Source organism: Dama dama, chromosome 23 (genome assembly GCF_033118175.1).
Source record: "Dama dama isolate Ldn47 chromosome 23, ASM3311817v1, whole genome shotgun sequence".
Taxonomy (NCBI): domain Eukaryota; kingdom Metazoa; phylum Chordata; class Mammalia; order Artiodactyla; family Cervidae; genus Dama; species Dama dama.
In genome coordinates this window covers 74,623,108-74,650,297 of record NC_083703.1, presented here as the reverse complement: position 1 = coordinate 74,650,297, position 27,190 = coordinate 74,623,108, and the positions used below count along the sequence as shown (strand labels likewise).

General features: G+C 54.4%; 1 protein-coding gene and 1 long non-coding RNA gene across 8 annotated transcripts; one reads left to right on the top strand and one right to left on the bottom strand.

The window, feature by feature from the left end:
* Positions 1-717: 717 nt before the first annotated feature.
* LOC133045174 (uncharacterized) lies at positions 718-7,900 on the bottom strand. Of its 3 annotated transcripts, XR_009690136.1 has the most exons (4): positions 7,490-7,552; positions 7,107-7,347; positions 4,290-4,501; positions 718-4,111 (listed from the first exon to the last, which is right to left on the bottom strand). It is a non-coding gene; the product is annotated as an uncharacterized LOC133045174 (long non-coding RNA). The 3 variants fall into 3 exon arrangements; XR_009690135.1 differs by lacking the exons at positions 7,107-7,347; positions 7,490-7,552 and adding an exon at positions 7,762-7,900 and having other exon boundaries at positions 719-4,111; XR_009690137.1 differs by lacking the exon at positions 7,107-7,347 and having other exon boundaries at positions 719-4,111; positions 7,490-7,616.
* On the top strand, positions 7,785-27,026 carry ZNF335 (zinc finger protein 335). 5 transcript variants are annotated; one of them, XM_061127390.1, is made up of 28 exons: positions 7,785-7,923; positions 8,596-8,846; positions 10,145-10,385; positions 11,325-11,402; positions 11,652-11,957; positions 12,055-12,180; positions 13,028-13,174; positions 14,923-15,175; positions 15,256-15,433; positions 16,345-16,457; positions 17,232-17,251; positions 17,380-17,516; positions 17,602-17,678; positions 17,766-17,926; positions 18,566-18,798; positions 19,693-19,786; positions 19,913-20,007; positions 22,755-23,014; positions 23,824-23,935; positions 24,075-24,449; positions 25,120-25,262; positions 25,354-25,508; positions 25,639-25,742; positions 25,837-25,914; positions 26,121-26,204; positions 26,294-26,359; positions 26,441-26,522; positions 26,604-27,026. In XM_061127390.1, the coding sequence occupies exons 2-28, from the start codon at positions 8,646-8,648 to the stop codon at positions 26,729-26,731; spliced, it is 4,047 nt and encodes a 1,348-aa protein (XP_060983373.1). In that variant the 5' UTR covers positions 7,785-7,923; positions 8,596-8,645; the 3' UTR covers positions 26,732-27,026. The 5 variants fall into 5 exon arrangements, with proteins under 5 accessions (XP_060983373.1, XP_060983374.1, XP_060983371.1 ...); XM_061127391.1 differs by having other exon boundaries at positions 12,052-12,180; positions 17,232-17,250; positions 17,400-17,516; XM_061127388.1 differs by having other exon boundaries at positions 12,052-12,180.
* Positions 27,027-27,190: the final 164 nt, after the last annotated feature.

Below are 27,190 nucleotides of genomic sequence, written 5' to 3'. Positions count from 1 at the left end.
AAAGTTGTGCTCTTAAGTTGTCACTCAGCCTGAGCCTGGCCTCAGCATTGGCTTCTGGCCTTCCTGCAGGGCTAGGAGCTCAGATTCCATCCCCTTGCCCTCTGGGAGGCAGCTGGTACCGTAGAAGGGCCGGGAGTTTGGAGTCAGATAGTCCAGGGTTCTAATCCCGCTGTGCCCCTTCCTTTCTGCATGACCTTGGGTGAGTTTCATCACCTCCCTGCATTCCTCTTTCATCACCTCTAAAATGGGGTAACGGTCAGTGCTTTGCAGACTCCTGTGAGGATGAAATGCAATAAAGTGTGTACAGCATCTGGTACACAGCAGGTGCTCAAGAAATATTAGATCCCTTTGCTCCAGACCTTTGTCCCCTGCTGCTTATGTCCCCTCTTCACAGGCCCAGAAGTCCCCACCTCTTCCAAGATGTCTCTGAGCCAGGGTTGGGCTGGTGTAGAAGCCACATCCTTTGTGTTTCCTGGGGTGCTGGTTCACAGTCAAAATAACATCACCGTATGTAACTCATCCACTGTTCAGTGATCCATCAGAGATGGACTGAGCACCTACTATGTGCCAGGTAGGACTTCCCAGGTAGCGCTAGTGGTGAAGATTCCACCTGCCAATGCGGGAGTCACAAGAGACTCGGGTTTCGGGTTCGATCCCTGGGTCGGGAAGATCCCCTGGAGGAGGACGTGGCAGACCACTTCAGAATTCTTGCCTGGAGAATCCCATGAACAGAGGAGCTTCCAGTCGCAAAGAGTTGGACATAATTGAAGCAAGTTAACACATACACACATGTGCCAGGCACTCTTCTTTTTAAAAAAAAAACTTTATTGATTTATTTGGGTGTATTGGGTCTTAGTTGCGGCATGTGGGATCTTCATTGCCTCTTGCAAGGATCTTTCATTGTGGTGTGAGGGATTGCCCCACAGCAGGTGGCATCTTAGTTCCCTGATCAGGGATTGAACCTACGTACCCTGCATTGCAAGACAGAGTCTTAACCACTGGACCGCCAGGGAAGGCTCCCAGAAACTGCTCTTGGTAATGGGGCAGCAGTGGTTCACTAGACAAGAGTCCTGTGTGAAGTGTATCCCTGAGAACCTGCCTCGTCAGTGTTCAGCCCCGGGGCCATGGACCAACCCTGATGCTACTGTGCCCACTTCCTGAGCACTCACACTCTTCCCATTCACAGCTTCGTGTGATCCTCAGAGAGTCCACCTGAAGTATGAACATCATCTCTAACTTAAAAGTGAGGGAACAGAGATGTGGGAAGTTAAGCAACATAAAGAAGAGCAGGGGATATACATCACCATACGTGAAACAGATACCTGGTGGGAACTGGATGTATGACACAGGGCGCTCAACCCGGTGCTCTGTGACCACCTAGAGGGTGGGATGTGGTGGGAAGTGGGAGGGGGGTTCGGGAGGGAGAGGACATGTGTATACCTACAGCTGATTCATGCTGATGTATGGCAGAAACCAACGCAATCTTGTAAAGCAATTATCCCCCAATTAAAAATAAATTAATTTTTAAAAAAGAGAGGAGACGGGGGCTGACTATAGACAGTCTGATCCCAGAGCCTGAGCTTCACTGGGCTGCTGTAGAGTCTGCCTCTTACCCCTTCCTCCAAGTTTCTCATGTCCCCATTTTACAGATGAGGAAACTGAGACTCAGAGGGAATGAATGCTGTCCAAGGTCATACAACATATAAATGTAGGTTCTGGGATATCTGGAGCCTAGGTTTGGTCTGACTCCAGATCCCACTTCTCCCCTACAGAGAGCTGACTCATTTGAAAACCATTTTCCTCCCAACAGACTTCCCTGGTGGCTTAGACAGTAAAACGTCTGCCTAGGATCCTGGAGACCCGGGTTTGATCCCTGGGTCGGGAAAATCTCCTGAAGGAAATGGCAACTCACTCCAGTATTTTTGCCTGGAAAATCCCATGGACAGAAGAGCCTGGTAAGTTACAGTCCATGGGGTCGCAAAGAGTCGGACATGACTGAGCTACTTCTTTCCCTTTTCTTCCCAACAGAGAAAGAAACCAGACTCAGGTCTGGCCTTGAGAGGCTCAATCTATTGAGGAGGGCAGTGGGTAACTGACCACCTCCCACTGTGGTATATGTTATGACAGTGACACATAGAGTGTGTTAGGGGAACTGACACTACGGAGATAGTAACTATGGGGAAGGAGTCCTGGAAGGCTTCCTGGAGGCGGTGATACTTAAGCTGGAAGTAGAAAGATGAAGAACCAAGGAGAAACATTTGGAGTTGTTGGGAGGGAGGTTGTCTGACAACACATACATCACAGCCTCATCCTAGGTATGGAACTATTGAGTCAATTTCTCTGTTTATTTCAAATTCATTCTCTGCCCTTCTCCTGTTCCACTTCATATGGCAAACCATGTTTCCTGGACTCCCTTGCTAATTAGCTTCTGGCTCCGTTCAGCCAATGGGAAGCTTTGGCGAGAGATCAGAGAATAAGATGAAGGGAAAAGTGAGAGTGTCTAATCCCATCTCTCTCAGCCTCGAGGGAAAGGAGGGGATGACTTCAGAAGCTAGAGTCTCTCCTCCATGTCTGCAGAACCTGCTAGAAAGGCCTGAGGTCCCAGCTCTCCTCTGGGTGGCCCTCAGTTCCTGGTCTAGGTGTGCCAGCTCCTGTCTTTCAGTGCTGGCCCTTGGGGAGGGCATGGCCTTCCTGTGTTGCTCATCTCAGGTTTTCTATTTCCCTAGTCACTACTTCAGCCCTTCCAGCAACTATGTTTCTAAATCCTCCAGATTAGAGTCCCTCTTTTTTAAAATATTTATTTTTAAAAATTTATTTATTTGACTGCACTGGGTCTCTTTTTTAAAATTTTATTTATTTATTTCTGGCTGTGCTGTTTCTTTGTTGCTGTACAGGCTTTTCTCTAGTTGCGGCAAGCAAGGGCGACGCTCTAGTTGCTTCTCACTGTGGTGGCTTCTCTTGTTGCGGAACACGGGCTCTAGGGCACACAGGCTTCAGTAGTCGTGGTGCGTAGGCTCAGTAGATTCGGCTCCCGGGTTCTAGAGCACAGGCTCAATAATTGTGACTCATGAGTTTAGTTGCTCTGAAGCATGTGGGACCTTCCCAGATCAGGGATCAAACCCGTGTCTCCTCCATTGGCAAGCAGATTCTTTACCCCTGAGCCACCAGGGAAGGCCTGCGCCGGGTCTTAGCTGGGTTCCTTTTGGTTGTCATATGTGAACTCTTAGTTGCGGCATGTGGGATCTAGTTTAGTTCCCTGATCAGGGATTGAACCTAGGCTCCCTGAACTGGGAGCATGGAGTCCCAGCCACTGGATCACCGATGAAGTCCCAGATTTCCTCTTTAGAATTGTCTGGCTCCCGTCTTGTTTTCCTAGCCAGATTTCTGATATTCTGTCTCCTTGTCCATAAAATGGAGATTCATTTGATCATTTCACAAATAAGTATCTAGTAGATGCCTTAGCACAGAAAACTGTGCTAAGTGTTGGGAAGCTCACAGGAAACAAGGCAGATTAAAAGACATGAAAATCTAGGCACTGCCTACCCCTCATGTCTCTGTACTGATCAGATGAGCTGTGTGCACAAATGTCACCTGCTGCCTGGGTCTCAGGAATTGCCAGCAACAGGCAAACACTACTTGGACTAGAGCCTGTTTTCTAAGTGTTCTGGGCCTGGGGCCTTTTCGTACTTCCTCCTCTCCCCCTCTAATCCTGACAGAGAAAGATTTGGGACAAATAAAATGAATCTTTAATCTACACCATGGGGAGTCAACTTAAGGGACTTATTATCCTGAGTGGTGGTACGGTTTTAAGCTATAAATAGATCTTTCAAGAACAGGTTTCACTAAACCCATAGATGGCAATGACAGAGAGAGAAGGCAGAGAGGTGCCCCGGGGCACTCATCTGCTGACCGCCTCCCCCTCCTGGGGCACCCAGCACAGTGGAAGGAACCCTGGACTGGGCTGGGAGTCAGGAGACCAGGCTTTGAACCCCAGCTCTACTGACCATCAAGTGCATGACCTTGGACGAGTCGTTTGACTGCTCCCAAGCCTCAGTGTCTTCCTCTGCAACCTGGGAAAGCTGAGACTACTGAGGATCTCTGGTTGTGATGACTACAGATTTAAAATGAAAAAAAAATATATATATACATATATATATATATAAATAAAATGCCTATGAAGCACTTGGTATTTGATAAGTGCTCAGTAAACATTTGCTAATATGATTGTTACTTGCTGTAGGAAGTCTGGCCTAGAATCCCAGCTCTCTCCATTAGACCAGGAAACTTACCGTGTGATTGATCCTGAGCAAGTTATTTGCTGTCTGGGCTTCAGTTTTTTCCTCTGTAAAACAGGAAAATAGTAACTACACTGCCTGGCTCAGGAAAAGAGAGTTCAAGGATCGTCTAAGAACCAGGTAGGGGATTCCCTGGTGGCCCGATGGTTAGGACTGCATGCTTCCACTGCAGTGTGCCTGGGTTAGATCCCAAAAGCTGTGCAGTGCTGCCAAAAAAAAAAAAAAAAAGTACAGAGGTTAGAGCCAGATTGCCTGATTCTTAATCCCAGTTCCACCCTTACTCTATTCCTTTATTGTCCTGTGCCTGTTTTCTCATATCTAAAATGGAAATAATGATGGCAACTACTTCATAGAGTAGTTGTGACGATTAAATATAGGTAAAGTGCTTAATACAATCACTGGCACTGAGTTTCTCAAGCATTATTATTACTAGCCGTACTTCATCAGTTCAGTTCAGTCACTCAGTCATGTCTGACTCTTTCACACTCCATGAACTGCAGCACACCAGGCCTCCCTGTCCTTTACCATCTCCTGGAGCTTGCTCAAACTCATGCTCATTGAGTCAGTGATGCCATCCAACCATCTCATCCTCTGTCATCCCCTTCTCCTCCTGCCTTCAATCTTTCCCAGCATCAGGGTCTTTTCCAATGAGTCAGTTCTTCTCATCAGGTGACCGAAGTATTGGAGCTTCAGCTTCAGCATCCAGTCCTTCCAATGAATATTCAGGGCTGATTTCCTTTAGGATTGACTGGTTTGATCTCCTTGCAGTCCAAGGGACTCTCAAGAGTCTTCTCCAACACCACAGTTCAAAAGCATCAATTCTTCGGTGCTCAGCCTTCTTTATGGTCCAACTCTCACATCCATACATGGCTACTGGGAAAACCATTGCTTTGACTATACAGACCTTTGTTGGCAAAGTAATGTCTCTGCTTTTTAAGACGCTGTCTAGGTTTGTCATAGCTTTGTCATACCTCATATGGTACCTAAATTGCTTGGGGCTTTGGAATCAGAGAGACCTGCACCTATATGCCAGTTCTATCCTCTAGGCTGTATGACCTCGGACAAGTCACTTTCCCTCTCGAAGCTTCAGCTTCCTCCTCTCTACAATGGAAGACTAGAACAAGCCCAGCTTCTTTAAGGTACCGTGATGCAGCAAAGAGGACACACATTGCCTGGCTTGAGTTAGATGCACATACAAAGTGCTTTCCCTCTTCTTTTCCTCTTGGCTCCTCTCCTCAGCATTTTTCTCAATGGTCTACTTGAATGTCCTGACCCAGAACCCCATCACTGCTTCTAGAAATCGTCCCATCAAAGCTGAGGCCGTAAGTACACACTGCATGTTCTGGTGCGAAGAACTCTCGATTAGTAGTCAGAAAACCAGATTGGCTTCTTTGTCTTTGTGATGGGAGAATTCTGATATGTTGTTTCAAGGAGTCTGTTAGGAAAATTAAAGTGGAGGAAGTCTTGTTCAGGCTTCAGAAGTTAGAGAGCAGGCCTCTGACCTGCTTCTGACCTGCCTGGACCCTGCTCGGATTCCATGCCTGCCTGAAAGCACAGCAGGTCAGGCGGGACTTTAGATAAGAAAAGGAGTGGGTCTGTCAATTGAGCCCCTGGAGGTCTGGCCAATCACCTTGGGGTCTAACAAAATCCTATGACTCATAAGGTGAAACAAACAGCATTGTAAAAAAGGTTAAAGTAAAACCAGAGTTGCATTTTTCCACGCAAATGGATGATGCTATCAGTTTGCAGCCTGGGATTATAAGGGAGAACCCCTGAAACTGCAATTTGAAGTCTCTCCCAGGGGGTGGACACACCACCTTTTTCCAACTGGGACTCCAGATTGCTATTAATGAGGGACTTGCCAGCACTAAGTCTGGAAGTTGGCTGGCCCAATTTGGTGATGAACGTGCTGTTATTCTATTGTTTCTATTTCTTTTAATGACTGGATACTGAAATTAAGTCAAATAGTCTTTTATAAAATATTGATATTACTTATTGTGTGTGGCAAGTAGTTTCTTTTGTTAATGAATACTTTGAACCTAAAACGATAGTAACACTTTTGGCAAAACAGAGTCATGACCTCGGGCCATAAGCTTTCCTTCTGGTCTTGAGCTCCATGAGGAAGCTATTACTTTCTGTATCATGACATTCTGTAATCTTGTGATCCGGTGGCAAAGGCCAAGGTTAGGATGAAGACTTAGTCCAGCTGGGGATGAGAATGGATGGCGTCCTCCTGAGTCCTCCAACATCCTTGAGGGAGGTGACTTGTTTGGAGGCAAGATACATCCTATTCACATGTGATGGGGTGGGGGGAGGGTTGGCAGTGGCTTTGCAGGGCTGAGGAATCAGGTCCACGTTGGAAAACTGCCTAGTGGGTACAAAACCAACCTGCTGTCATGCCCGTGTTTACCCAGCTCTCCAGGGCTGCTCTAGGAGCCTGGTCCTGCTGAATGGGGATGAGAAGGAATGAGGGGGCATAGCCAATCCAGAGACCTCATGCTCTATTCCCCTTAACAAAACCTGCTCCTAGGAAAGAACCAGGGAAACGCCCTCACACTCGGGTAAAACAGATCGTAACAGCTCAAAGCACCCTGTCTTTTTAAACTTTATGCACGAGTTTTTTTTTTAGATTTCCTCCCCCTCCCCATCCCCCTGGCAAATCTGTATTTTTCAATTGACGAAAGCAACTTATGCAACACAAGTTGCGCTGGGGCAAACCCCGGCGCCAGGTTTCTGCGCAAAATGCTAAAAAGGCTTAAACAGAGGATATTGCCAAAAGTGGCATTTCGGGCATCAGAAGGGCAATCATACCTTTCTGAAAGGTGGCAGACCTTTAAGTACATCTACACCATCTACACTGAACAGAATATGGAGAACGTCTTCACTTCCGGCTCCATTATATAACAAATACGTGTACAAAGCTCAGTAAGGGCTGGGCATTGACTCTTCTCCGTTTCCCCAACTCCAGCAATTGGGGCTTGTATCCCAAGTCCCTCTACTTGACGTGAGGTTGGACCAGCCACCTCCCATTTCGGGGCCTCAGTTTCCCCATCTGTAAAACAAGGATTATATGCTTCTCTCTTCCCAGGACACGTCAGACCTAATCGGGAAGGTTCTGACTGGGTTCGATGAAAAGCGTAAAGTAATGCTTAAAAGGCAGGCGAAAAGACCGGTAACATTTTTTTCTCTCTCACCAACCAAACACTCCGTTTCACGTTTTTCTGAGCTGTTCCGGGAAGGGCGTGGCCAGGCCACCGGGAGCCACGCCTCCGGAAGTGGGGCCACACTCAGCCGCGCCCCGGCCTGCGGCCCAGGGAAGGGACCCAGCAGTGACGTCACATAGCCAATCCTCTGTGTTCCTCCGCCCTGAGATAAAGTAGCCCCTAACCATAGCGGATTCTACCACTAATACTAAGTGACATATAAAATCTCATATTATCTTACGACTCTATTATGATTTTCAGACCTCAGGGCCACCTTCCAGCGCATTGGAAGCCTTTCTCCGGACCGGCGTAAGAAGTAGTCCCGGCCTCCGTGAGGCCGATGAGTCCCTCCGCCGCGGGGGGAAAGAGGATGGCGACCTCGTCGATGCCGGAGTCGGAGAGGAACACCGGTACGAAAGCGTCAGGTGAGCTTCGGGGAGAGTCAGGTCACCAGACCGCACCCTGCCAGGAAGTAGGGCCACACTGCGGGGAGACCCGGTGGAGCGGTCCCGGGCCGGCGGGGCTGTCCGAACAGGGCCCCGGGGTCCCAGGCCCTTTAGTCGCTCTCGCACTTGCCTGAGCGGAAACCCTGCGCCGCCACAAGATGGCGTCGGGCCTGGAGCGCAGGCAGCGCCGGGGACAGCCCCGAGTCTCCAGGCCCCGGGACCGTCTCTGTCAGCCCCCTCCGCACGGGCGCCAGGGGAGGGGGGAGCAAGCCGCTGACCCAGGGGGCCTGCGGGCGGTACCACCGACCCTCCACCCGGGGGGACTCGGGGGGCCGGAGGGCTGAACCACTGAGGCCACGCGGGGCCCATAGAGGGAACCACTCTGCGGGAATCATGGAGGGGAGGAGAGAAGGGTCAAGATTCCCCGCCACTGACCACCCTCCCGAGGATGAGGGAAAGGCCGGAGACTGGGAGGCAAGGCTTCCTGGTCCTGTTTTCCCGAAGCAACCCCTCGCCGTACCATAGAAAGCCCCGCCCCGTCGGCGACTCAGTGTTTGCATCTGCGAAATGGGCACATGGGCGCAGCTGAGTGGGATGCGGGGACCGGGAATGAGGCCCACCGGTTCCAGCCCCGGTCACATCCTGTCACAGAGTGAAGGCCCCGGACCTTGGGCCCTCCTGTCAGGCAACCCCCCGAGCCGATGGAGGAAAACGAGGTGGAGAGCAGTAGCGACGCGGCCCCTAGGCCTGGCCGGCCCGAGGAGCCCTCGGAGAGCGGGTTGGGTGTGGGCACCTCGGAAGCCGTGTCTGCCGACAGCAGCGACGCCGCGGCCGCCCCGGGGCCAGCGGAGGCCGACGATTCCGGCGTGGGGCAGAGCTCGGACCGCGGCAGCAGCTCGCTGGTATGGACCGCGCTTGGGTGGAGGCCGCGACCGCAGGCAGCAGTGCTTGGCAGTCAGGGGGTAGCAGCCAGCAGGCTTGCTTGTAGCTAATAATTGGTTTATGGTTTACTGTGACCCAGGCTCCATGCCAGGCCTCTAGCATGGGTTTTCTCATTTAAACTTCGTACCTTGTAAGGCACATACCACTCTTTCCACATCTTAAGCAGAGAAGCAAACGGGCACAGAGTCAGGATTCAAATCTAGGCTGTGGGCTGCGCTCTTCACTGTTGCCCTGGTTCACATCTTGGCTCTTCTGCTGATTCACTGGGAGATCTCGTGGAGCCTCAGTCTTCTGTCTGTAAAATGGAGCAGAAATACCTACCCCTGAGGGTGCTGTGTTGTGAGCTGCCACCAGATGTTTTCTTGGAAACGCTTTATAAAATAGTCTCATGGCTTTGCCACCTCTTAGCTCTGTGGTCTTAGATAAGCTCCCCAGGCTTTAGCTGTCAGTTTTCTCATGTGTAAAGTGGGAATAATAAATGTCTGTGCCAGTAAGGATTTTTTTTTTTTTTTTTTTGAGGGTTAAATGAGTATGTGCAAAGCAATTAACACGGGGCTCAACACGTGGTAAACAGTCAGTATATATCCAGACCCTCAGCATTGTCATTATTTGCCAGATAGTGATGGTTTTCAGGACATCACATCATAGAGGTACACAATAACAGCCTCCACTTTGCGGGTCCAGGGCTTGCATTGGTTCAGCAAAGATGGACTGAGCATGTGCCCACCTAGTGCTCGACCCTGGGGTTACAGCAAGAGACGCGAGGTGTAGTTCTGGCCCTAATGGAATCTGACTTGGGAGCCATAATACTGCAGAGTGAACCATCAAGTGATGGGGGGCCGGGGGGGGGGGGCGGGGAACACAGGCAACTAAATTGCTGAGGATAGAGGGGTCCTAGCTTGGCCTTGGGGGTCAGGGTCAGCTTCCCAGGAGAGGTACCAGCTGCATGTCTGAGTAGGAATTAGCCATGGTGTGATGCTACGAAGCGTTTCAGGCAGAGGGAACAGCTTATTTGACAGCATGGTGAAACCAGCTTCACCTGACTATTGTGTGGGGGCAGATGTGGGGCCTTATACCTGATCAGACCCAGGGACCCTGGGGCTTGTTTTTGGGGAGGCTCCGTGACTAGAGGGTTTCTCCCACCGGTCTTCTGTGTGGATGAGGGCGTTGGGTGGCTCCACTCACCATGTCCTTGGGCCCCTAAGGAGCCCCATCCCTAGCTCCTGAGCTTCCTCTCTCCCTGTTTCCTGACCCCCAGGAGGAGGTCTCTGAGAGCAGCTCCAGCACAGACCAGCTGCCCCATGGCTACCTCCCTGACTCATCTTCTGTTTCCCGCGGGCCAGTGGCAGGGGTGACGGGCGGCCCCCCAGCCCTGGTGCACTCCAGTGCACTCCCAGACCCCAACATGCTGGTGTCCGACTGCACGGCTTCTTCCTCGGACCTGGGCTCGGCCATTGACAAGATCATCGAGTCCACCATCGGGCCCGACCTCATCCGGAGTGAGTCAGGCCATGGTGGGCAAGAGTTGCCCCTCAAGGGTTTCCCTACAGAACCAGCTGTGCAGACTCAGGCAGATAACCTTATCACTCTGAGTTTGTAATGTGAAAGCAGTAACCCCATCTCATAGTGCTAAATGACATGAGGATTTACCTGACTTTGGGGCTTTCCTGGTGGCTTAGATGGTAGAGAGTCCTCCTACAGTGCAGGAGACTCAGGTTTGATCCCTAGGTCAGGAACATCCTGTGGAGAAGGGCATGGCTACCCACTCCAGTATTCTTGCCTGGAGAATCCCATGGACAGAGGAGCCTGGTGGGCTATAGTCCATGGGGTCGCAAAGGGTCAGACACAACTGAACGATTAAGCACAAAATACCTGACTTTGCACTGGAGTCTGTTCTAAACACTCTACCTGCAGTAGTAGGTCATTGATCATCTTGGTAACCCTGAAAGTATATGCTGTTATTGTTCTCACAGTCTAGATGAGGAAGCTGGGGCACAGAGGATGTAAACCAGCATAGCCGCTGTCATTAGCGAGTATTGGGCCATAAGCTCAGTCTGACTCCAGAGTTGGTGCTCATGATTTGCCAGACTACTTTCTACTATCAGTGATCTGTGTAAGGGTCGTAGCACTTGGAAAGGCCCTGGGATGGTCTCGAAAGCCAGTCCTAAGAAAGTGGTGCAGCATCTGGGCCTTAACCGTGGAGAAGGTTGGAGAGGAAAAGAGGGAGACCTTCCAGGTGTAGTGGTCAAAGGTGGGCAGCTGTGGACTGGCTGTGGGACCAGCATGTCACACATCCCAGACCTCCCAACAGCCCTGCCCTGGACGGGAGGTGGGTCACGGGGCAGCCAGTTTCACAGTCGCATGGGTGAATCGGACTGAGTGTTGGCCTAATGGTTGTCCTTATCAGCTGGGCATCCCCTCCTCTTGTCTCTGCCTAGGCTGCATCACCGTGACCAGTGCGGAGGGCAGCGGGGCTGAGGCCACACGGTACCTGATCCTGCAGGGGCCAGACGATGGTAAGGGCCCAGCACCAGGCCCGGGGAGCCCTGCCGTGTGTGGGGGTAGGACAGGCAGGCTCTGCCGCAGACTCACTGTGTGATCTTGGCAGGTTATCTGCTGCCCCCGGCCTCTCAGTTTCCCCACGGTTACTATGGTGGGGCTTGTGTTCTAGGACCCCTGGGCTTGCCTGGGAGGGGCAGCAGTAGCTCATGGCCAGCCTCCCTCTCCACTTCCCTCTGATTCCCTCACCACCCGCACGTCTCCAGGTGCCCCCATGGCATCACCGATGTCCAGTTCCACCCTGGCCCATAGCCTGGCAGCCATCGAGGCCCTGGCTGACGGCCCCACATCCACATCCACATGCCTGGAGCCGCCGGAGGAAGCGCAGGGTGGGCCCAGCTCCCCGGCGCAGCCACCCCTGGGCTCTGGCACCGAGGAGCCGGACTTGCAGAGCCTGGAGGCCATGATGGAGGTGGTGGTGGTTCAGCAGTTCAAGTGCAAGATGTGCCAGTACCGGAGCAGCACCAAGGCCACGCTGCTGCGCCACATGCGGGAGCGGCACTTCCGCCCAGGTGCGTTGATCGCGGCTGGCCTGCCCGCCTGCACACATGGGGTGCCAAGAGTCAGACTTGACAAGTTCGTTGTACCCTGCTCCCCCACCCCCAGCAGCAGCAGCTGGTAAGAAGGGGCGTCCGCGCAAGTGGGGCAGCTTGGCCCAGCCCCAGGAGGAAGAGGGCCCAGAGGAGGAAGACGACGATGACATCATAGATGCTGGCGCCATTGATGACCTGGAGGGTAGGCTCCCAGACCTGCTGCCCACCCACGTCTGCATATACTGAGCTCCCTCTGGCCCACGTGAAGGGCCAGGAAAGAGGAATTGGCACAGGCGCAGCCAGGAGTACCTCCAGCATAAGATAAGAGGAGCTGGGGCTTTGGGACCAGGAGCTTCATGTGCAGTTGTCCAGACTGTGCACTGAAAACCAGCACTGTGTCTAAGGTCATGTCCGTTTGTCCAGCAGAAACAGAATGCAAGCCATGTGTGTACTTTTTTAGTAGCTGTATTAAAAGTAAAAAGATGAATTTAAAGTCAATCATATATTTTATTTACCTATTATATCTAAAATCTAATTTCAGTATGCAGTCATAAAAAATTATTAACAAATTATTTTTACCTTTTTTCAGTCTAATTTTTGGAAATCTGAAGTGTATTTTATACTTAATTATGCCTCAGTTTAGACTAGGTACATTTTGAATGCTCAAGAGTCACATATGGTGAGTGGCTCCTTTAATGGGTAGCATAGTCATACTTTGTAGACTTGAATGACTAGACACTTTTTTCCTAAACAATGACTATAAAGTGTATTGAGGAAGGGGCACTTTTTTTCTGATTCACATTAAGGTATATATGAGGTAATGGTAGGTGTTAAGAATGGTCTAGAGAAAGGACTGCAGGACCTCAAAGACGAGTACTGACAGTCAGCCAGGGGAACATCAGGAGGGCTTCCTGGAGGTGTCATCCCTGGTGGGTTTGGAAGGAGGAGCAGGCAGGGAAGGGGAAGTGGGCCTCTTTCCAGGGAAGCTGGCAAGGGGTCAGGGCTGAAAGGTCAAGGCTGTGGCCCTCCTCCTCTTGCTATCCCCACAGAAGACAGCGACTATAACCCTGCAGATGACGAGCCCCGGGGCCGGCAGCTGCGGCCCCAGCGCCCCACTCCCAGTACCCTGAGACCCCGCAGGAGACCTGGCCGGCCCCGGAAGCTGCCTCGCCTGGAGACCTTGGATCTCCCAGATGGTGAGAGTAGGGCCCAGGGGTGCGGGTGGGGCTCAGGGGTGGCCTCGTTCCCTGCTTGCTTCCATGGAGCCTGGGGATGGAGCGTGCTGTGCAAAAGAGCAAGTCTCAGACCCACCAGAATGACCTACCGGCCTCCTGGTGATGGGGAAAGCCCTCCCCTACCAAGCTCAAGGGTTAAGATTCACCAGCTGTCCGATAAAGCTTTTCCGTGGGAAGCTGTCACAGCATGGAAGTTGGAGTATTTACAACTGAGCTAATTATTCCTAAAACGAGAATAAGTCTGAGGTCTGAGACGATGTCAGAGGAGCACGGACTTGGAGGGTGACAGGCTTGGGACAGGGGAGACCCCATGGACAGAATGCCAGCTCTGCCTCCTACCAGCTGGATCTGGAGCGGGTCGCTTTGCCTCTTGAACCTCCCCTTCCCTTATTGTGAATGCAGGTGATAGATAGTACCTGCCTCTTAGGGTTGTAGCTTAAATAGACATGCCAGGAATACAAGGTAGTGGTTTTTGTACATGAAGTTGTGTGTGTGGAGGAGTGATTATATTTTTTTTTTAGTGTTCTTTTTTTTTTTTTTCTTTTTTGGCTACACCTCATGGCATGTGAGACTTTAGTTCCCCAACCAGGAATCAAACCCACACCTCCAGACCTGGAAGCACCATGTTTGAACATGTGGACCGCCAGGGAAGTCCCTAGTCTTCTTTGTAAAGTAACTTTTTACTGAGGTGTATGTGCAGGAAAGCAAGGGTGTGCTAACTGCACAGCTCAGTGAATTTTTTAAAGGTTTTCTGTGTGTATTTATTTCTGGCTGTGCTGAGTCTTTGTTGCTTCAAGGGTTTTTCTCCAGTTGTAGTGCACAGCCTTCTCATTGCGGTAGCTTCTCTTATTTTGGAGCACAGGCTCTAGGGCTCACGGGCTTCAGTACTTGCCGCATGCAGGCTCAGTCATTGTGGCTCCTGGGCTCTAGAGCACAGGCTTAGTAGTTGTGGCGCAAGGATTTAGTTGCTCCACAGCGTGTGGGATCTTCTGAGACCGAGGATCGAGCCTGTGTGCCTTGCATTGGCAGCCAGATTCTTTATCCAGCTCGGTGAATTTCTACAAGTGAATACACCGGAACATCCTGTTAGAAGCGAGATGTTACCCGCATTTCCCGTAACATATTTTGAATTTTGTAAACACGTTTTGAATTTTTAAAACATTACAGTGAAATACTGTTAGTGTTTTTGAATAGGCAATGTATTCGGATGTTTTGATGGCAGAGGCTTTGCAACCGTGTGCCGTGATGTCTCCTTCCTCTCTCCTATATGCTCTTCAGCCTCTCAGCCTCCCTTGGGAAAACCAGTGATTAAGTGTTGCTGTTGCTCCCCAGACCTTAGAATGTCTCTGTGAGGTCACTAGAGCAACAGTTACCTCCCTTTGACAGATGGGGGAAAAGGAGACTCAGAGAGGGGCGGGGCTTTGCCTGAGGACACACAGCAAGTTGGTGACTGAGTTGAGCCTACAGGCAGGTCTTCTGGCCGGGAGGCCCCAGCTCTCCCAGTGCTGCTCCAGACTCTCCCGTTTGAGGCGTGCCGTGCTGACAGCTGCAGGAGGGGACGTGTGTCCACACTGCTGTCTAATCACGGCGGCCTGCATCTCTCCCACACCTGCCATGCCCATCAGTGGGCTGGGACAGTGTGTGTGGGGGTGTATCTTGGCTGGCCTCTGGCACACCTGTCCACATCTGTCCTGGTGTGTCTGTGGCAGGTGTGGACGGAGAGCCTCTAGTGAGTTCACAAAGTGGACAGAGCCCTTTGGAGCCACAAGACCCTGAGGCACCCAGCTCCTCGGGGCGGGGACGCCTGGTGGCCCTGGGCAAGGCCAACCGGGCCCCCGTGGAACCCGGTGTGAGCCAGTCAGATTCGAGGAATGCAGCATCGTCCTACCAGGATGAGGCTGACACCCTGCCCCGCCGCCGTGGTCGGCCCTCCAGGCGCTTCCTTGGCAAGAAATACCGCAAGTACGGGTGCCAAGATGAGAGCTGAGGGTGGGGGGTGGCAGCCCGGCCCCTCCAGACCTCCTCCAACATCGTCCTGGCAGGTACTATTACAAGTCACCCAAACCGCTCCTGCGGCCCTTCCTCTGCCGCATCTGTGGCTCCCGCTTCCTGTCCCACGAGGACCTGCGCTTCCACGTCAACTCCCACGAGGCCGGCAACCCCCAGCTCTTCAAGTGCCTGCAGTGCAGCTACCGCTCCCGCCGCTGGTCCTCACTCAAGGTGTGGCAGAGGGACCAGGAATGGAAGGGACGCTGGATGGGAGAAGGCCCTGAAGGGGAGTGGAGGTGATGGGCACCTTCCTGCCTCGTCTCCAGGCCAAGGATGTCCTTTCACAGGCTGCATACTGCAGAGTCGTATCATGTCTTAGACTTGCCTAACCACCAGCACACTTGGCAGGAAAACTTTAATCTCCTTCACTGTGTTAGAAAGTCTCCAGCAGGTCCTTTTCATCATCTACCCAGAGGTGCCTGTGGGCCTGCAGCAGCCCGAGCCTGCCTTGTACCTTGTAGATGCTCTGATGTCATCCTCATGTAGCCCAATGAGGTCATAAGTGTCAAGAGTCCCATTTTTTAATTATTATTATTTTTATTTTTGGCTGCCCTGGGTCTTCGTTGCTTTTTTTTTTGTAGGCTTTCTCTAGTTGTGGTGAGCGGGGTCTACTCTTCATTGCAGGGCCCAGGCTCTAGGCATCGGGCTTCATAGGTACAGCACACAGGCGTAGTTGCTCTAAGGCATGTAGAACCTTCCTGGGCCAGGCACTGGATCTGTGTCCCCTGCATTGGCAGGCAGATCCTTATTCCACTGTGCCACCAGGAGACTCCAAGGGCCCCATTTTACTGGCCCAGTAAGCTACACCTCGGCCAGAGTGAGGCAGCACTGGCCGTCGTGGGGGCTGGGCCAGTGCTCCACCTCCAGCTCTGATGGCCCGAGTTCTGGGCTTTCTGCACACACGGTGCTTCCTCCCTCAGACCGGACCTAGAGGTTGTTCTCTGGACCTCGGCAGGAAGGGCGGGGAGCGGGGATTGTTCCGGGGTGCAGTGGGGAGGGACAACTCTAAGGCTGTAGGCACAGAGCCGGTGGGCAGGAAGGGAGGTTGTACCCCAGCCCTGTCCTTTCTGCCTGTCTCCCAGGAGCACATGTTCAACCACGTGGGCAGTAAGCCCTACAAGTGTGACAAATGCAGCTACACCAGCGTCTACCGGAAGGACGTCATCCGGCACGCTGCCGTGCACAGCCGGGATCGGTCAGTAGGGCTGGGGAGGCAGAGGCCCAGGGTGACCCCAGTTCCCACTTACTGAGCCCCTGCTCTGGGTTAGCCCCTTTGTAGCACACGACAGACATGGGAACGGCAGGATGGTTCATCCCAGATCACTTGGCTCAGAGCAGGGCAGTGGGGGCGCCTAGAGGTCTCTTATTAGGTCTCTTTCCTGCTTCGAGCTTTGTAAATTGGGGACTGTTATTGTCGAGGTGGTTAAAGGAAATGGTGTACCTAAAGGGGCTCAGAAAAGGATCTAAAGCCAGTTCTCTGTTACACCTGTTTCTTTCTTTCTCTTTGGCACAACTTGCAGGTTCTTAGTTTCCTGACCAGGGATTGAACCCAGGCCCCAGCAGTGGAAGTGTCGAGTCCTAACCATTGGACCGTCAGGGGATTCCCTCTTATAGATTTTTCTTTCAAAATATAAATAAAAAAGGAGGAGGAGTCCTTTGTCCACATGAAATTAGGGACACCAGGTTGAACAAGCACTTGGGTCAGCAGCTCTCCACCGCTGCATAGTTTCTCAGAGTCTTTAAAACACAAATGTGTTTTGTCACAGAGAGAGAATGGCTTGTTCCTAAAGCTAAGTGGCAGAACTTACCGCACACCTCTTCACATTTTCTCCAGTGAGCTCCAGTGGAGGAATGCCGTTCTCACAGAAGGGAGCTAGGATCAGGGCTGAGACTGGGTCCGGTCAACGGGAGAGGGTCTGGGGTGGGCTTGGGCACGTGATGGTCTGACTCCTGCGTCTTTCTCCCCTAGGAAGAAGAGGCCAGACCCAGTGAGTCGGCGGCTCAGGCCTGGGAAGGGCCCCTGCCTGCGGGCTGCCCATGGCGTGGAGGGGGGGGGGGTGCGGCGGGAGGCCCAGGCACAGGCTCACCCTCCCTGCTTGCCTTCTGTGTCCACCTGGCCCCTTCTGCCCCTTCCCAGACCCCAAAGCTGAGCTCCTTCCCCTGCCCCGTGTGTGGCCGTGTCTACCCCATGCAAAAGAGACTCACTCAGCACATGAAGACGCACAGTACGGAGAAGCCCCACATGTGCGACAAGGTGGGTGAGGCTGAGTGCAGGGCTGGGGCGTGAGCGGGGCCTGCTAGGGGGCGGCTCCGTCACTAACCCACCCCACCCCCTACAGTGTGGAAAGTCCTTTAAGAAGCGCTACACCTTCAAGATGCACCTGCTCACGCATATCCAGGCTGTCGCCAACCGCAGGTACCCCCCGGAAGAGCCCCTGGGGCCGCAGGGCCCCGCCGTGCCCCACTACTGAGCTCTCCCTCTCCCTGCCCCAACTACCTCCAGGTTCAAGTGCGAGTTCTGCGACTTTGTTTGCGAGGATAAGAAGGCGCTGCTCAACCACCAGCTGTCCCACGTCAGCGACAAGCCCTTCAAGTGTAGCTTTTGCCCCTATCGCACCTTCCGAGAGGACTTCCTGCTATCCCATGTGGCTGTCAAGCATACAGGTCCGGCCGGCCCCACCCCTCAACACAGCAGGGCCCCGTGGTGGAGGCTCGGCTCTGTCTTCTTAGCCACCCCCCAACCCCCAACCCCACCCGGGACTGTCGCTCAGCTGAGCTCAGATCCCAGCTCAGCCAGCTCTTCTCTGTATGACCTGGGGTCAGTCTTTGCCCTCTCTGAGCCTTTCTTAGCTGTGAAACGAGAGAATCTGAAGTACCAACGGTGTGGTGGTTATAAAACCATTTTTTCCCGTAGCCCTGCCCTCACCAGAGGAAGCCATAGAAGATGGATGGCAGAAATTGCCTCCTCTTCTTGGTGCCTGGCCCTCCGGCAGGCACACAAGGGAAGTCTAGAGAAGGGGAGCCAGGGTGCCCTTAGCTGGATTCCCGGCTCCCTGTGGGGAGGCAAGTCAGGAGAGAGGTGTGTGGTCATGGGACCTTGAACTGGTCCCTCGGAGGAAGGCCGTGAGCGCGGAGGGAGCCCTGGCCGGTTTCTGTCCTGCCCACCGGCAAGGACAGAGCGTGCTTTCCCTGCGCTGGGGAGCGGGGTGCTGGGAGTCAGCCAGCTGGAGAGGTCCTTGGGGTCACAGAAGGGTTCCCTGAGGGGGCGGGTGATTCCAAGGACGCCTCCTGCTCTGTCTGCAGGGGCCAAGCCCTTCGCCTGCGAGTACTGCCACTTCAGCACGCGGCACAAGAAGAACCTGCGGCTGCACGTGCGGTGCCGGCACGCCAGCAGCTTCGAGGAGTGGGGGCGGCGCCACCCTGAGGAGCCCCCCTCCCGCCGCCGCCCCTTCTTCTCTCTGCAGCAGATTGAGGAGCTGAAGCAGCAGCACAGCACGGCCCCCGCACCCACCGCCAGCTCCCCAGGACCTCCTGAGGTAAGCGCAGGCAGCGGGTAGAAGGGGTGGGGGGCATGGGCCGCGAGGCCGTGTGACACCGCCTCCCCCAGCCCCGGGGTCCTCGTCGGCACGTAGGATACAACGAAATGAGCCCTGCCTCCCTGGACGGGGGTGAAGGATGGCTGAGGGCACAGAGATGCCGTCCTTAAGCTCCGAGGAGGGGTGGGCTTTCCAGTGCTAGTAAAATAGAGAACCGAAGTATCAGTAGCCAGGTCGTGATAATAGTTTGTTATTCGCTCACACAAAAGGAGTCCAAAGGGGAGCAGCCCAGGACTGATGTGGCAGTTCCCTGGTCAGTCATCAAGGACCAGTTTCTCTCAATATATCTTCCTACGCATAAGATTCCCATTTTTGTGGTTGCCTCATTGTCCAGTATAGCTGCAGGAGCTCCAGCCTTCTTCACCATCCCAGACAAGAAACAGGAGGAAGGGATGGGGGAAGAGGAAAAAGGATGCCTGCCATCTATCCATTTTAGCTTCCTCATGAACTTTACCAGAAGCTCCTGCTTAGCCACATGGCCAACTTTATCCAGCTGCAAAGGAGGCTGAGAAATACAGTCTCTTGGCTGAGTTTGTTGCCTGCCCCCTCCTTGCCCCCAAAGATGGACCAGTGTGATGTGCTGGTAGAGCATAGAGGGGCTCTGGAGTCAGCCAGCCTCGTGTTCAAGCCCCAGTTCTCCTCCTTACTAGTCAGGGGATTCTTTAACCTTTGTCAGTTCATTGTAGTGTGGAGCTGGTAAATATCTTGAAGAGAGTCAAGATCAAACCAGCCAATAGATGTGAAGTGAAGCGTCTGACATGCAGGAGGTGCTTGGTGAACACACTTGAATCCGAGCTGCCCCCTGTCACCCTTGGCCACATTCCCACCCCGCAGATCCCCCCAGAGGCTGCACCTTTCCAGTCCCCTGAGACCCCCCCACTGCTCTGTTCTGACACCCTGGGTGGCGCCACCATCATCTATCAGCCAGGTGAGTTCTGCGGGAGAGCGGGAGCAGGGACAGGGCTCATGCTGATGGGGGCTGGAAGCTGGTGGGGAGGGGGCTTGGGTGCCAGTTTTGCAGCCCTTTCTAAGGCTCAGGTTCCACCCGACCCAGGGACCGCGGAGTCGACAGCCATGGCCACGCAGACAGCCTTGGACCTGCTGCTGAACATGAGCACTCAGCGGGAACTGGGTGGCACAGCCCTGCAGGTGAGCTCCTTCCTGGCCTGGCTTCACCCTGGGTGTCAGCTCTGTGCTGGACACTGGGAGCGGAGGCAAGTGGTGAAGGAGACATGCCCTGCCCTCAGGGAGCTCGCGGGTAGTGGAAGACAGATCCACTGGACCCCAGTGGGCGGGTGCAGGGGAGGGGGGCCGCTGTGCCAGGGAGGCCCCAGGAGACCAGGGAGGGCAGGCGGTCTCCCACTGCACACTCCGGAGTCACCAGCGACATCCAGTGCACTGAGCAGTAAGCACCACACTCTGCTCGGGGCTCTGAACGGGCTTCCCAGCCAGCCCAGTGCCCTCACTCCATGCCACCTCCCACAGGCCAAAGGCTCCCACAGCTTTCTCCAGCTCTGACCTCTCACGGGGTTCATGCACCTTAAACCCAGCATGTCCTCCCCCAAGTTCATCATCTTTACTTATTGCTGCGCCCAGCCGCCTCCCCGCACTGCCCCATGCGTCTCTAAGGCAGGGAAAGGTCTGTCAGCACCTCCTGTCTCTTAGCCTCCTGGAAGGATGGAAACTGTGTGTTTGAGATGATAAATTCTGAGAACTTGGAAGAGTAACATGCTGCCAGGGGAACAGAGCTCCATGGAGGAGGGAGCCTGTTTTGAACTTGGAAATCTTCATAGGGTTTAGTTTGTAGCATTTGGGGATAGGGAGAAGTTTTAGATTTTTAGATAGTTCAATGTATCAAGCTTTTATAGTTTTTGCTTGTGGTATCATCCTTAGAAAAGCCTCTTCACCTCAAGATCATATAAACATTAATTGGTATTTTCTTCATACAGTTTCATTTTTTACACTTAAATCTTTACTCCACCTGGGATTTATTTTTGGTATATGCATAAAGGTAGGGGACTAACTTTATTTTTTTCCCAAAAGTTGTCCAGTACAGTAGATCGAATCCTCTAACTTCCCTAGTCATTTGAAACATCCCCATTATCATGTAGTAGATTTTCCTGTGTTTCTAGAGAAGGTCTTTTCTTTTGATCTGTTTGCTATTCTCATGCCAGTATCATGCATTTTGCTTTGTTTTTTTGATTACAAAAACATGCTTGTGAAACCCAAAATGAGTGTTAAGAAATGTTCTTTTCAGAGGGTGAAAATCTTTTAAGTTTTCCTCCCCTCCCCTTCATTTCCACTGGTAACAGGTTAATAAGCATTTCTGCAGAGGTGTGTCCAGGTGCTTGGTAACACAGAGACCTTTTGATCTTTAAAAAGTGGGGTCATGGCATCTGCGCTTATGGACAGCCTAGCTCTACTTCCCTCTGCAGGCTGGCCACACGCGTGTCCACTTCTTACTGACGTCTCCACCTCATTCTGTCATAGGGGTGTTCTGAAGCTTATCTCGTCAGTCCTTTATGTGTGCATGGTTTCCAGTCTTTCAGGAACTTAAGGCAGCGCTTCTGTGAACATGTATTTTCAGGTGTTCATAAACATGTATTTTAGTTGTGGGGTTAAAAGAAGCCTCCTAGAAACAGAATCCGTGGGTCCCACCCCGAGCATGACTCCTCCTAAAGTGACGTGTCGGGACTTCCCTGGTGGCCTGATGGCTTAGACTCTCGCTTCCATTGCATAGGGGCCAGGTTTGATCCCTGGTCAGGGACGTGCTGCAACTAAGATCTGGTGTCTGGTGCAGCCAAATAAATAACAATTAAAAAAAAAAAAAAAAAACATATGTCATTACATGACTGCCACTAGAGTGTGCTTCCCCACTGCCTCACCAATGCTGCACATCAGTCTTTATCAATCTCTTGTCACAGACATGTATATAAGGGTCTTAATTGATAACTTTGTCATCACAAGAGAGATCGAGTTTCTGTATGTTCATAGACCACTTTATTTCTTCTCTCACTTACCTGCTTGTAAATTATTAGTCTTCTTATCACTTTGCAAGGGCTGTTTGTATGTACGGGAACTCTACCTTTTATCTCTGATATGCATTGTTAAATACCATCTCCCCCACCCCAAGTGTCTTTGTTTTCTGGTCTCATTTTCTGATTTGTGTTGCTGTAAGTTTTAACATCTGTCATGATTAGGAAAATCTTCTCACCCCAGGATTATAGATATACCCATATTTTCTTCTAATTGATCTTGAGCTTTATTTCTTACGTTTCAATCTTTAATCCATTTGAAGCAGACTTTGGAGTAAGATGTGAGGTAGAGCTCTGATGTTTGTTTTTTCTTACTGGTTTGTCACTTGTTCTACCTCAGGGTTTCTTAACCATGGCGCTTTGGGCTAGATAATTCCATGTTGAGGGGGCTGTCCTGGTCATCATGGGGTGTTTAGCAGCATCTTTGGCTTCTACCAGCCAGGGGCCAATATCCACCCATCCCACCCCACCACCCCCGCCCAATTGTGACAATCAAAACTGTCTCCAGACATGACGCAATGCCCCAGGGAGCTCTGTCTTGTCCTTGTTAAGGCTCTCCAGTGCCCTTAGGGGGCAGTAACGCTCTGTTCTGTCCTTGTTAAGTCTCTCCAGTGTCCCTAGGGGGCAGTAGAGCTCCATCCCGTCCTTGTTAAGTCTCTCCAGTGCCCCTAGGGGGCAGTAACGCTCTATCCCGTCCTTAAGTCTCTCTCCAGTTGCCAGGAGCACAAAACTGGGCTTGTGTCCGTGAGTGGTGGCGGCACTGGGTCCGGCTGGAGCGTGGGCAAGCTTTGAGGCCCGGAGATAGAAAAGCGCCTTGAACGCCAGCTCCTGCCACCAACACCACCTGTCATGCTGTTGCAGGTGGCGGTGGTGAAGTCAGAGGACATGGAAGCAGGGTTAGCGTCCTCAGGGGGACAGCCCTCCCCAGCAGGCGCCACTCCCCAAGTGGTCACCCTCCACATGGCAGAGCCAGGAGGCAGCGTGGCCGCCGAGAGCCAGCTCGGCCCCCCTGACCTGCCGCAGATCACCCTGGCGCCTGGGCCGTTCGGCGGGGCTGGCTACAGCGTCATTACGGCCCCCACCGTGGAGGAGGGCACGTCAACTCCCGGCACGCCTTACAGGTGAGCCCTGCGGCCGTTCGTAGGTGTGCTGAGGGGAGCACCCCGCCCACCCACGCCGAGTTCACAGGAGCTAAAACGATTGGGCTGTAAGGGTATGGTGTCCCTCTCGGGAAGGGCTACTTCAGAAATTGCAGGCACTTGACGGTTGTGGACTCGGCTAACCACTCCTGTGGGATGCGTGTTTCCCTCACTTTACACGTGAGGAGGGAGTCCAGTAGTTCCCCGAAAGTCAGACGCGCTGTGGGTCTGAGCCTGGCCTATGGGCCACATGCTCCTGGTTCTGGATCCTTGAGGTTAGGCCAGTTCTGACCTTCGTCACACGCTTGGGCTCCTCAGCGACATCAGAGGCCCCACCGCTGCACTTGGGTTCTTGTAGGCTGAGCGAGTCTAGGGCAGAAATGTTCGTTTTCCTTGTTCACTGAATCCCTGGGCCATCGGAGGAAGCCCTGAATTCCAGTACCGGATGGTTCAGCCGGGATGGGAGCCAGGAGCCCTGCCTCCCCTGCTCACCCTCTTCTCCTGCCCCACCTGGTCAGACTTGGGTTTGATCCCTGGAGCCCTTCATCTCATCACTGCTTGCCCATGAGGGGGTGGGGATGACCACTGCTGAGCTGGACGGTACAGTGGACACTGGGTCCCTGCTTGTGAAAGAGGCAGCGGAGGTCCCGCTGGTAAAGGGAGGCGCCCGGGGCCAGTCTGTGGTGGCCATGGTCCACTGTGCAAGGAGGGCTGTCCCAAGGAAGGGGCTCCCGTGGCCCTCCATTCTCTGCTGGAACTCAGCTTCCCAGTCCTGGCATCTGTGCCCACAGCGAGGAGCCCCCGGGGGAGGCAGCCCAGGCTGTGGTCGTGGGTGACACCCTGAAAGAAGCTGGCACGCACTTCATCATGGCAGCCGACGGAACCCAACTGCACCACATCCAGGTGAGGCTGGAGGGGGCCCGGCCCCGCTCCGCCCCCTCTTCTCCCCGCCTCCGCCCCCCTTGCCTACGGTCCTCCCCCAGCCCCAGCCCCCGCCACTCCGCCCCACCCTTTCCCCTCACGCCCCGCCCCCTCTCCACAGCTGACTGCAGACGGTTCCATCTCCTTCCCAAATACCGACGCCTTGGCTTCTGGCACCAAGTGGCCCGTCCTGCAGTACGGGGGGCTGCCCAGAGATGGCCCTGAGCCACTGGCTCCAGCCAGGACCCACCGGCCAAGGGACCCTCAGGGCTCTGCCTCCCCACCTCCTGCAGCCAACAAACCCCTGGGCCTCGTAGTGCCCCCCTCGCCGCCATCTGCAGCTACTGCCTCATCAAAGAAGTTTTCCTGCAAGATCTGTGCCGAGGCCTTCACTGGCCGAGCAGAGATGGAGAGTCACAAACGGGCCCATGCTGGGCCGGGAGCCTTCAAGTGCCCTGACTGCCCCTTCAGCGCTCGCCAGTGGCCCGAGGTCCGGGTAGGTGCCCCATTCCTCTGCTGGCCCCCATCTGTGTAACAAAGCTTGACTGAGCACCCTCCAGGCCGGATCTTCCGCTCCCCACTGGGCTCAGAGGTGACTCAGCTAGGCCCCAGCTCTCAGGGGGCTGAGTCTGGGGGGGAGACACACCAGGCGGGGACTAACACCTGACTGTCCCCAGGGTGAACTCAGCACACACACTCAGGGAATGAGTCACGTGGACTTGGGGTGCTGGGGGGACTTCCTGGAGGTGATGGCTGAGCTGGGCCGGCAGGAGCAGAGGGGTGGTAACGTGAGGTGGCCGGGGAGACACAAGTTTTCCAGAAGACAGAGCTATCAATCCCAGGGAGGTTCCTGGGACTCTGTCCCCTGAGAAAGACGAATTCTTAGATCCGACTGCCTGCTGAATTCTCACACAGCTCCATCAGGGGAGGGGGGCCCAGAACCCAGAGTGTCGGGGCTGGGAGCGACCTTCAGAGGCCACTCTTTGAGCCCGTACATTTCACAGGGGTGACCTGAGGGTGAGCAGGGGCTGGGCTCTCCGAGCAGCCTCACGATGGAGCCAGCGGGGTCCCCCCCAGCACCTGCAGAGCGGCAGGAAACCGTGGCACCCGGCTGGTGCGCAGGGAGCCGCTGGCCCTGAGCAGCACTGCCTCTGCCCCGCCCGCAGGCCCACATGGCCCAGCACGCGAGTCTGCGGCCCCACCAGTGCAGCCAGTGCAGCTTTGCCTCCAAGAACAAGAAGGACCTGCGGCGGCACATGCTGACCCACACCAACGAGAAGCCCTTCGAGTGCCAGCTCTGCGGGCAGCGGTGAGGCTGGGCGAGGCCCTCCGGGGCTGCTGGGCCTGGGGGAGTGGGGGGTGGGGGGCGCCGCCACTGAGCCAGCATCCTCCCCCCTCAGCTTCAACCGCAACGGGCACCTCAAGTTCCACATCCAGCGGCTCCACAGCCCTGACGGGAGGAAGACGGCAGCCCCTCCTGCACGGGCCCCCGCCCGGCCCCCCACCCAGACCATCATCCTCAACAGTGATGACGAGACGCTGGCCACACTGCACAGTGAGCGGCGCTCCAGCATGGACCCGGGCCTGGAGCCACTGCCCCGGCGCACACCCTCGGGCTGGGGTGGAGCCGGGCCATGTCGTGTTTCCCTGCAACCTGAGCCACGTTCCCCCTCCTCTCTGCCCAGCTGCCTTCCAGTCTAGTCACGGGGTCCTGGGTCCCGAGCGGCTCCAACAGGCACTGGGTCAGGAACACATCTTCGTGGCCCAGGAACAGACAGTGAGCAATCAGGTGAGAGCCTGAGCTTGGGGGTCCCACTGGCAGGGTGGGGACAGGGGTGGGGGCCCCTAGAGATCTGAAGCTGGAGCTGGCCTGGCCACGACAGGAGGAAGCCGCCTACATCCAAGAGATCACCACAGCGGACGGCCAGACGGTCCAGCACCTGGTGGCGTCTGATAACCAGGTGAGCTGCGGCTGCCGCCTCCCCACCCCCACGCCCTGCTCCCGGGCGGGAAACACTTTGCAAACAGTCCCTCTGGGGGTCCATCCTTGCAGTTGCTGTTGCTGATGGCGGGGCGGGGGGCGGGTGTCCCTGGCCATCCTGCTCTGCCTTCCTCGTGGAGCTCCTGGGGGGCAGGCTGCCAGCACCTGCCTCTCCTCCCTTCTCAGGTACAGTACATCATTTCTCCGGACGGAGTGCAGCAGCTCCTTCCCCAGGAATACGTGGTGGTGCCCGAGGGCCATCACATCCAGGTAGGCCAGGCCTGGAGCAAGGCCGGGGGAGCGGGGCAGAGAGGCCGACACCCACTCCCAGGGTCACTATGCGGGCTTCCTCTCTCCAGGTACAGGAGGGCCAGATCACACACATCCAGTATGAGCAAGGGGCCCCGTTCCTTCAGGAGTCTCAGGTAGAGCCCCTGGGGAGCCAGGGGAGCAGAGGCCTGGGCAGGGGCCCGTAGAGCCGTGTCTCATCGGCTTCTCTTCTCCAGATCCAGTATGTGCCTGTGTCCCCGGGCCAGCAGCTGGTCACCCAGGCCCAGCTTGAGGCTGCGGCACACTCGGCTGTCACAGGTACAGGGCTAGGCCTTGGGGGCCTGGGAGCCAGGCCTCATTCCTGGGCCTCAGGTCACCGTCCTCTCCCCTCCCTGGCAGCGGTGGCCGACGCTGCCATGGCCCAAGCCCAGGGCCTCTTTGGCACGGAGGAGGCGGTGCCTGAACACATCCAACAGCTGCAGCACCAGGGCATCGAATACGACGTCATCACCCTGAGCGATGACTGAGCCCCAGGAGCCCAGCGCCAGTCGTGGATGTTGATGGGGCCCACCCTGCTGGGGGTGGAGGCCCGCGGGGACCCCCTCCCTGCTGCACCTGGGATCTCCAGATACTGAGCAGCCAGCATCCTGTCACTCCTGGGGAGCCAGACCTGTGCTGCTGGGGGTGGGGGACAGCCACGGGCACCAGCCGGGACATGCTGGGGGCCCCAGCCTGCAGGCAGGCTTCGGGAGAGAAATTTATTTTTGTTGGTATGTACCCACTGGTCTCAGGCTCAATAAAGGGACCAGAGTCCAGCCTTGGTTCGCTCCCTTTGTCCATGTGCTGCTACAGCTGGAACCAGGCAAGGCCTTAGAAGCAGGAAGAGGAAGGAGCCTGTTAGAACCCACGAGGGTGGGACTGAGGTGGGAGCTGCCGGCCTGAGGTGCACCTTGCCCTGCCTTTGTAAGTACAGTGGCCCAGGAGCG

Coding starts and splice junctions, on each gene's coding strand:
- ZNF335 (XM_061127388.1), top strand. CDS start 8,646: ATGGAGGAAAACGAGGTGGAGAGCAGTAGCGACGCGGCCCCTAGGCCT. Junction 25,743..25,836: donor AACAGACAGTGAGCAATCAG/GTGAGAGCCTGA, acceptor TGGCCACGACAG/GAGGAAGCCGCCTACATCCA. Junction 25,915..26,120: donor TGGTGGCGTCTGATAACCAG/GTGAGCTGCGGC, acceptor CTCCCTTCTCAG/GTACAGTACATCATTTCTCC.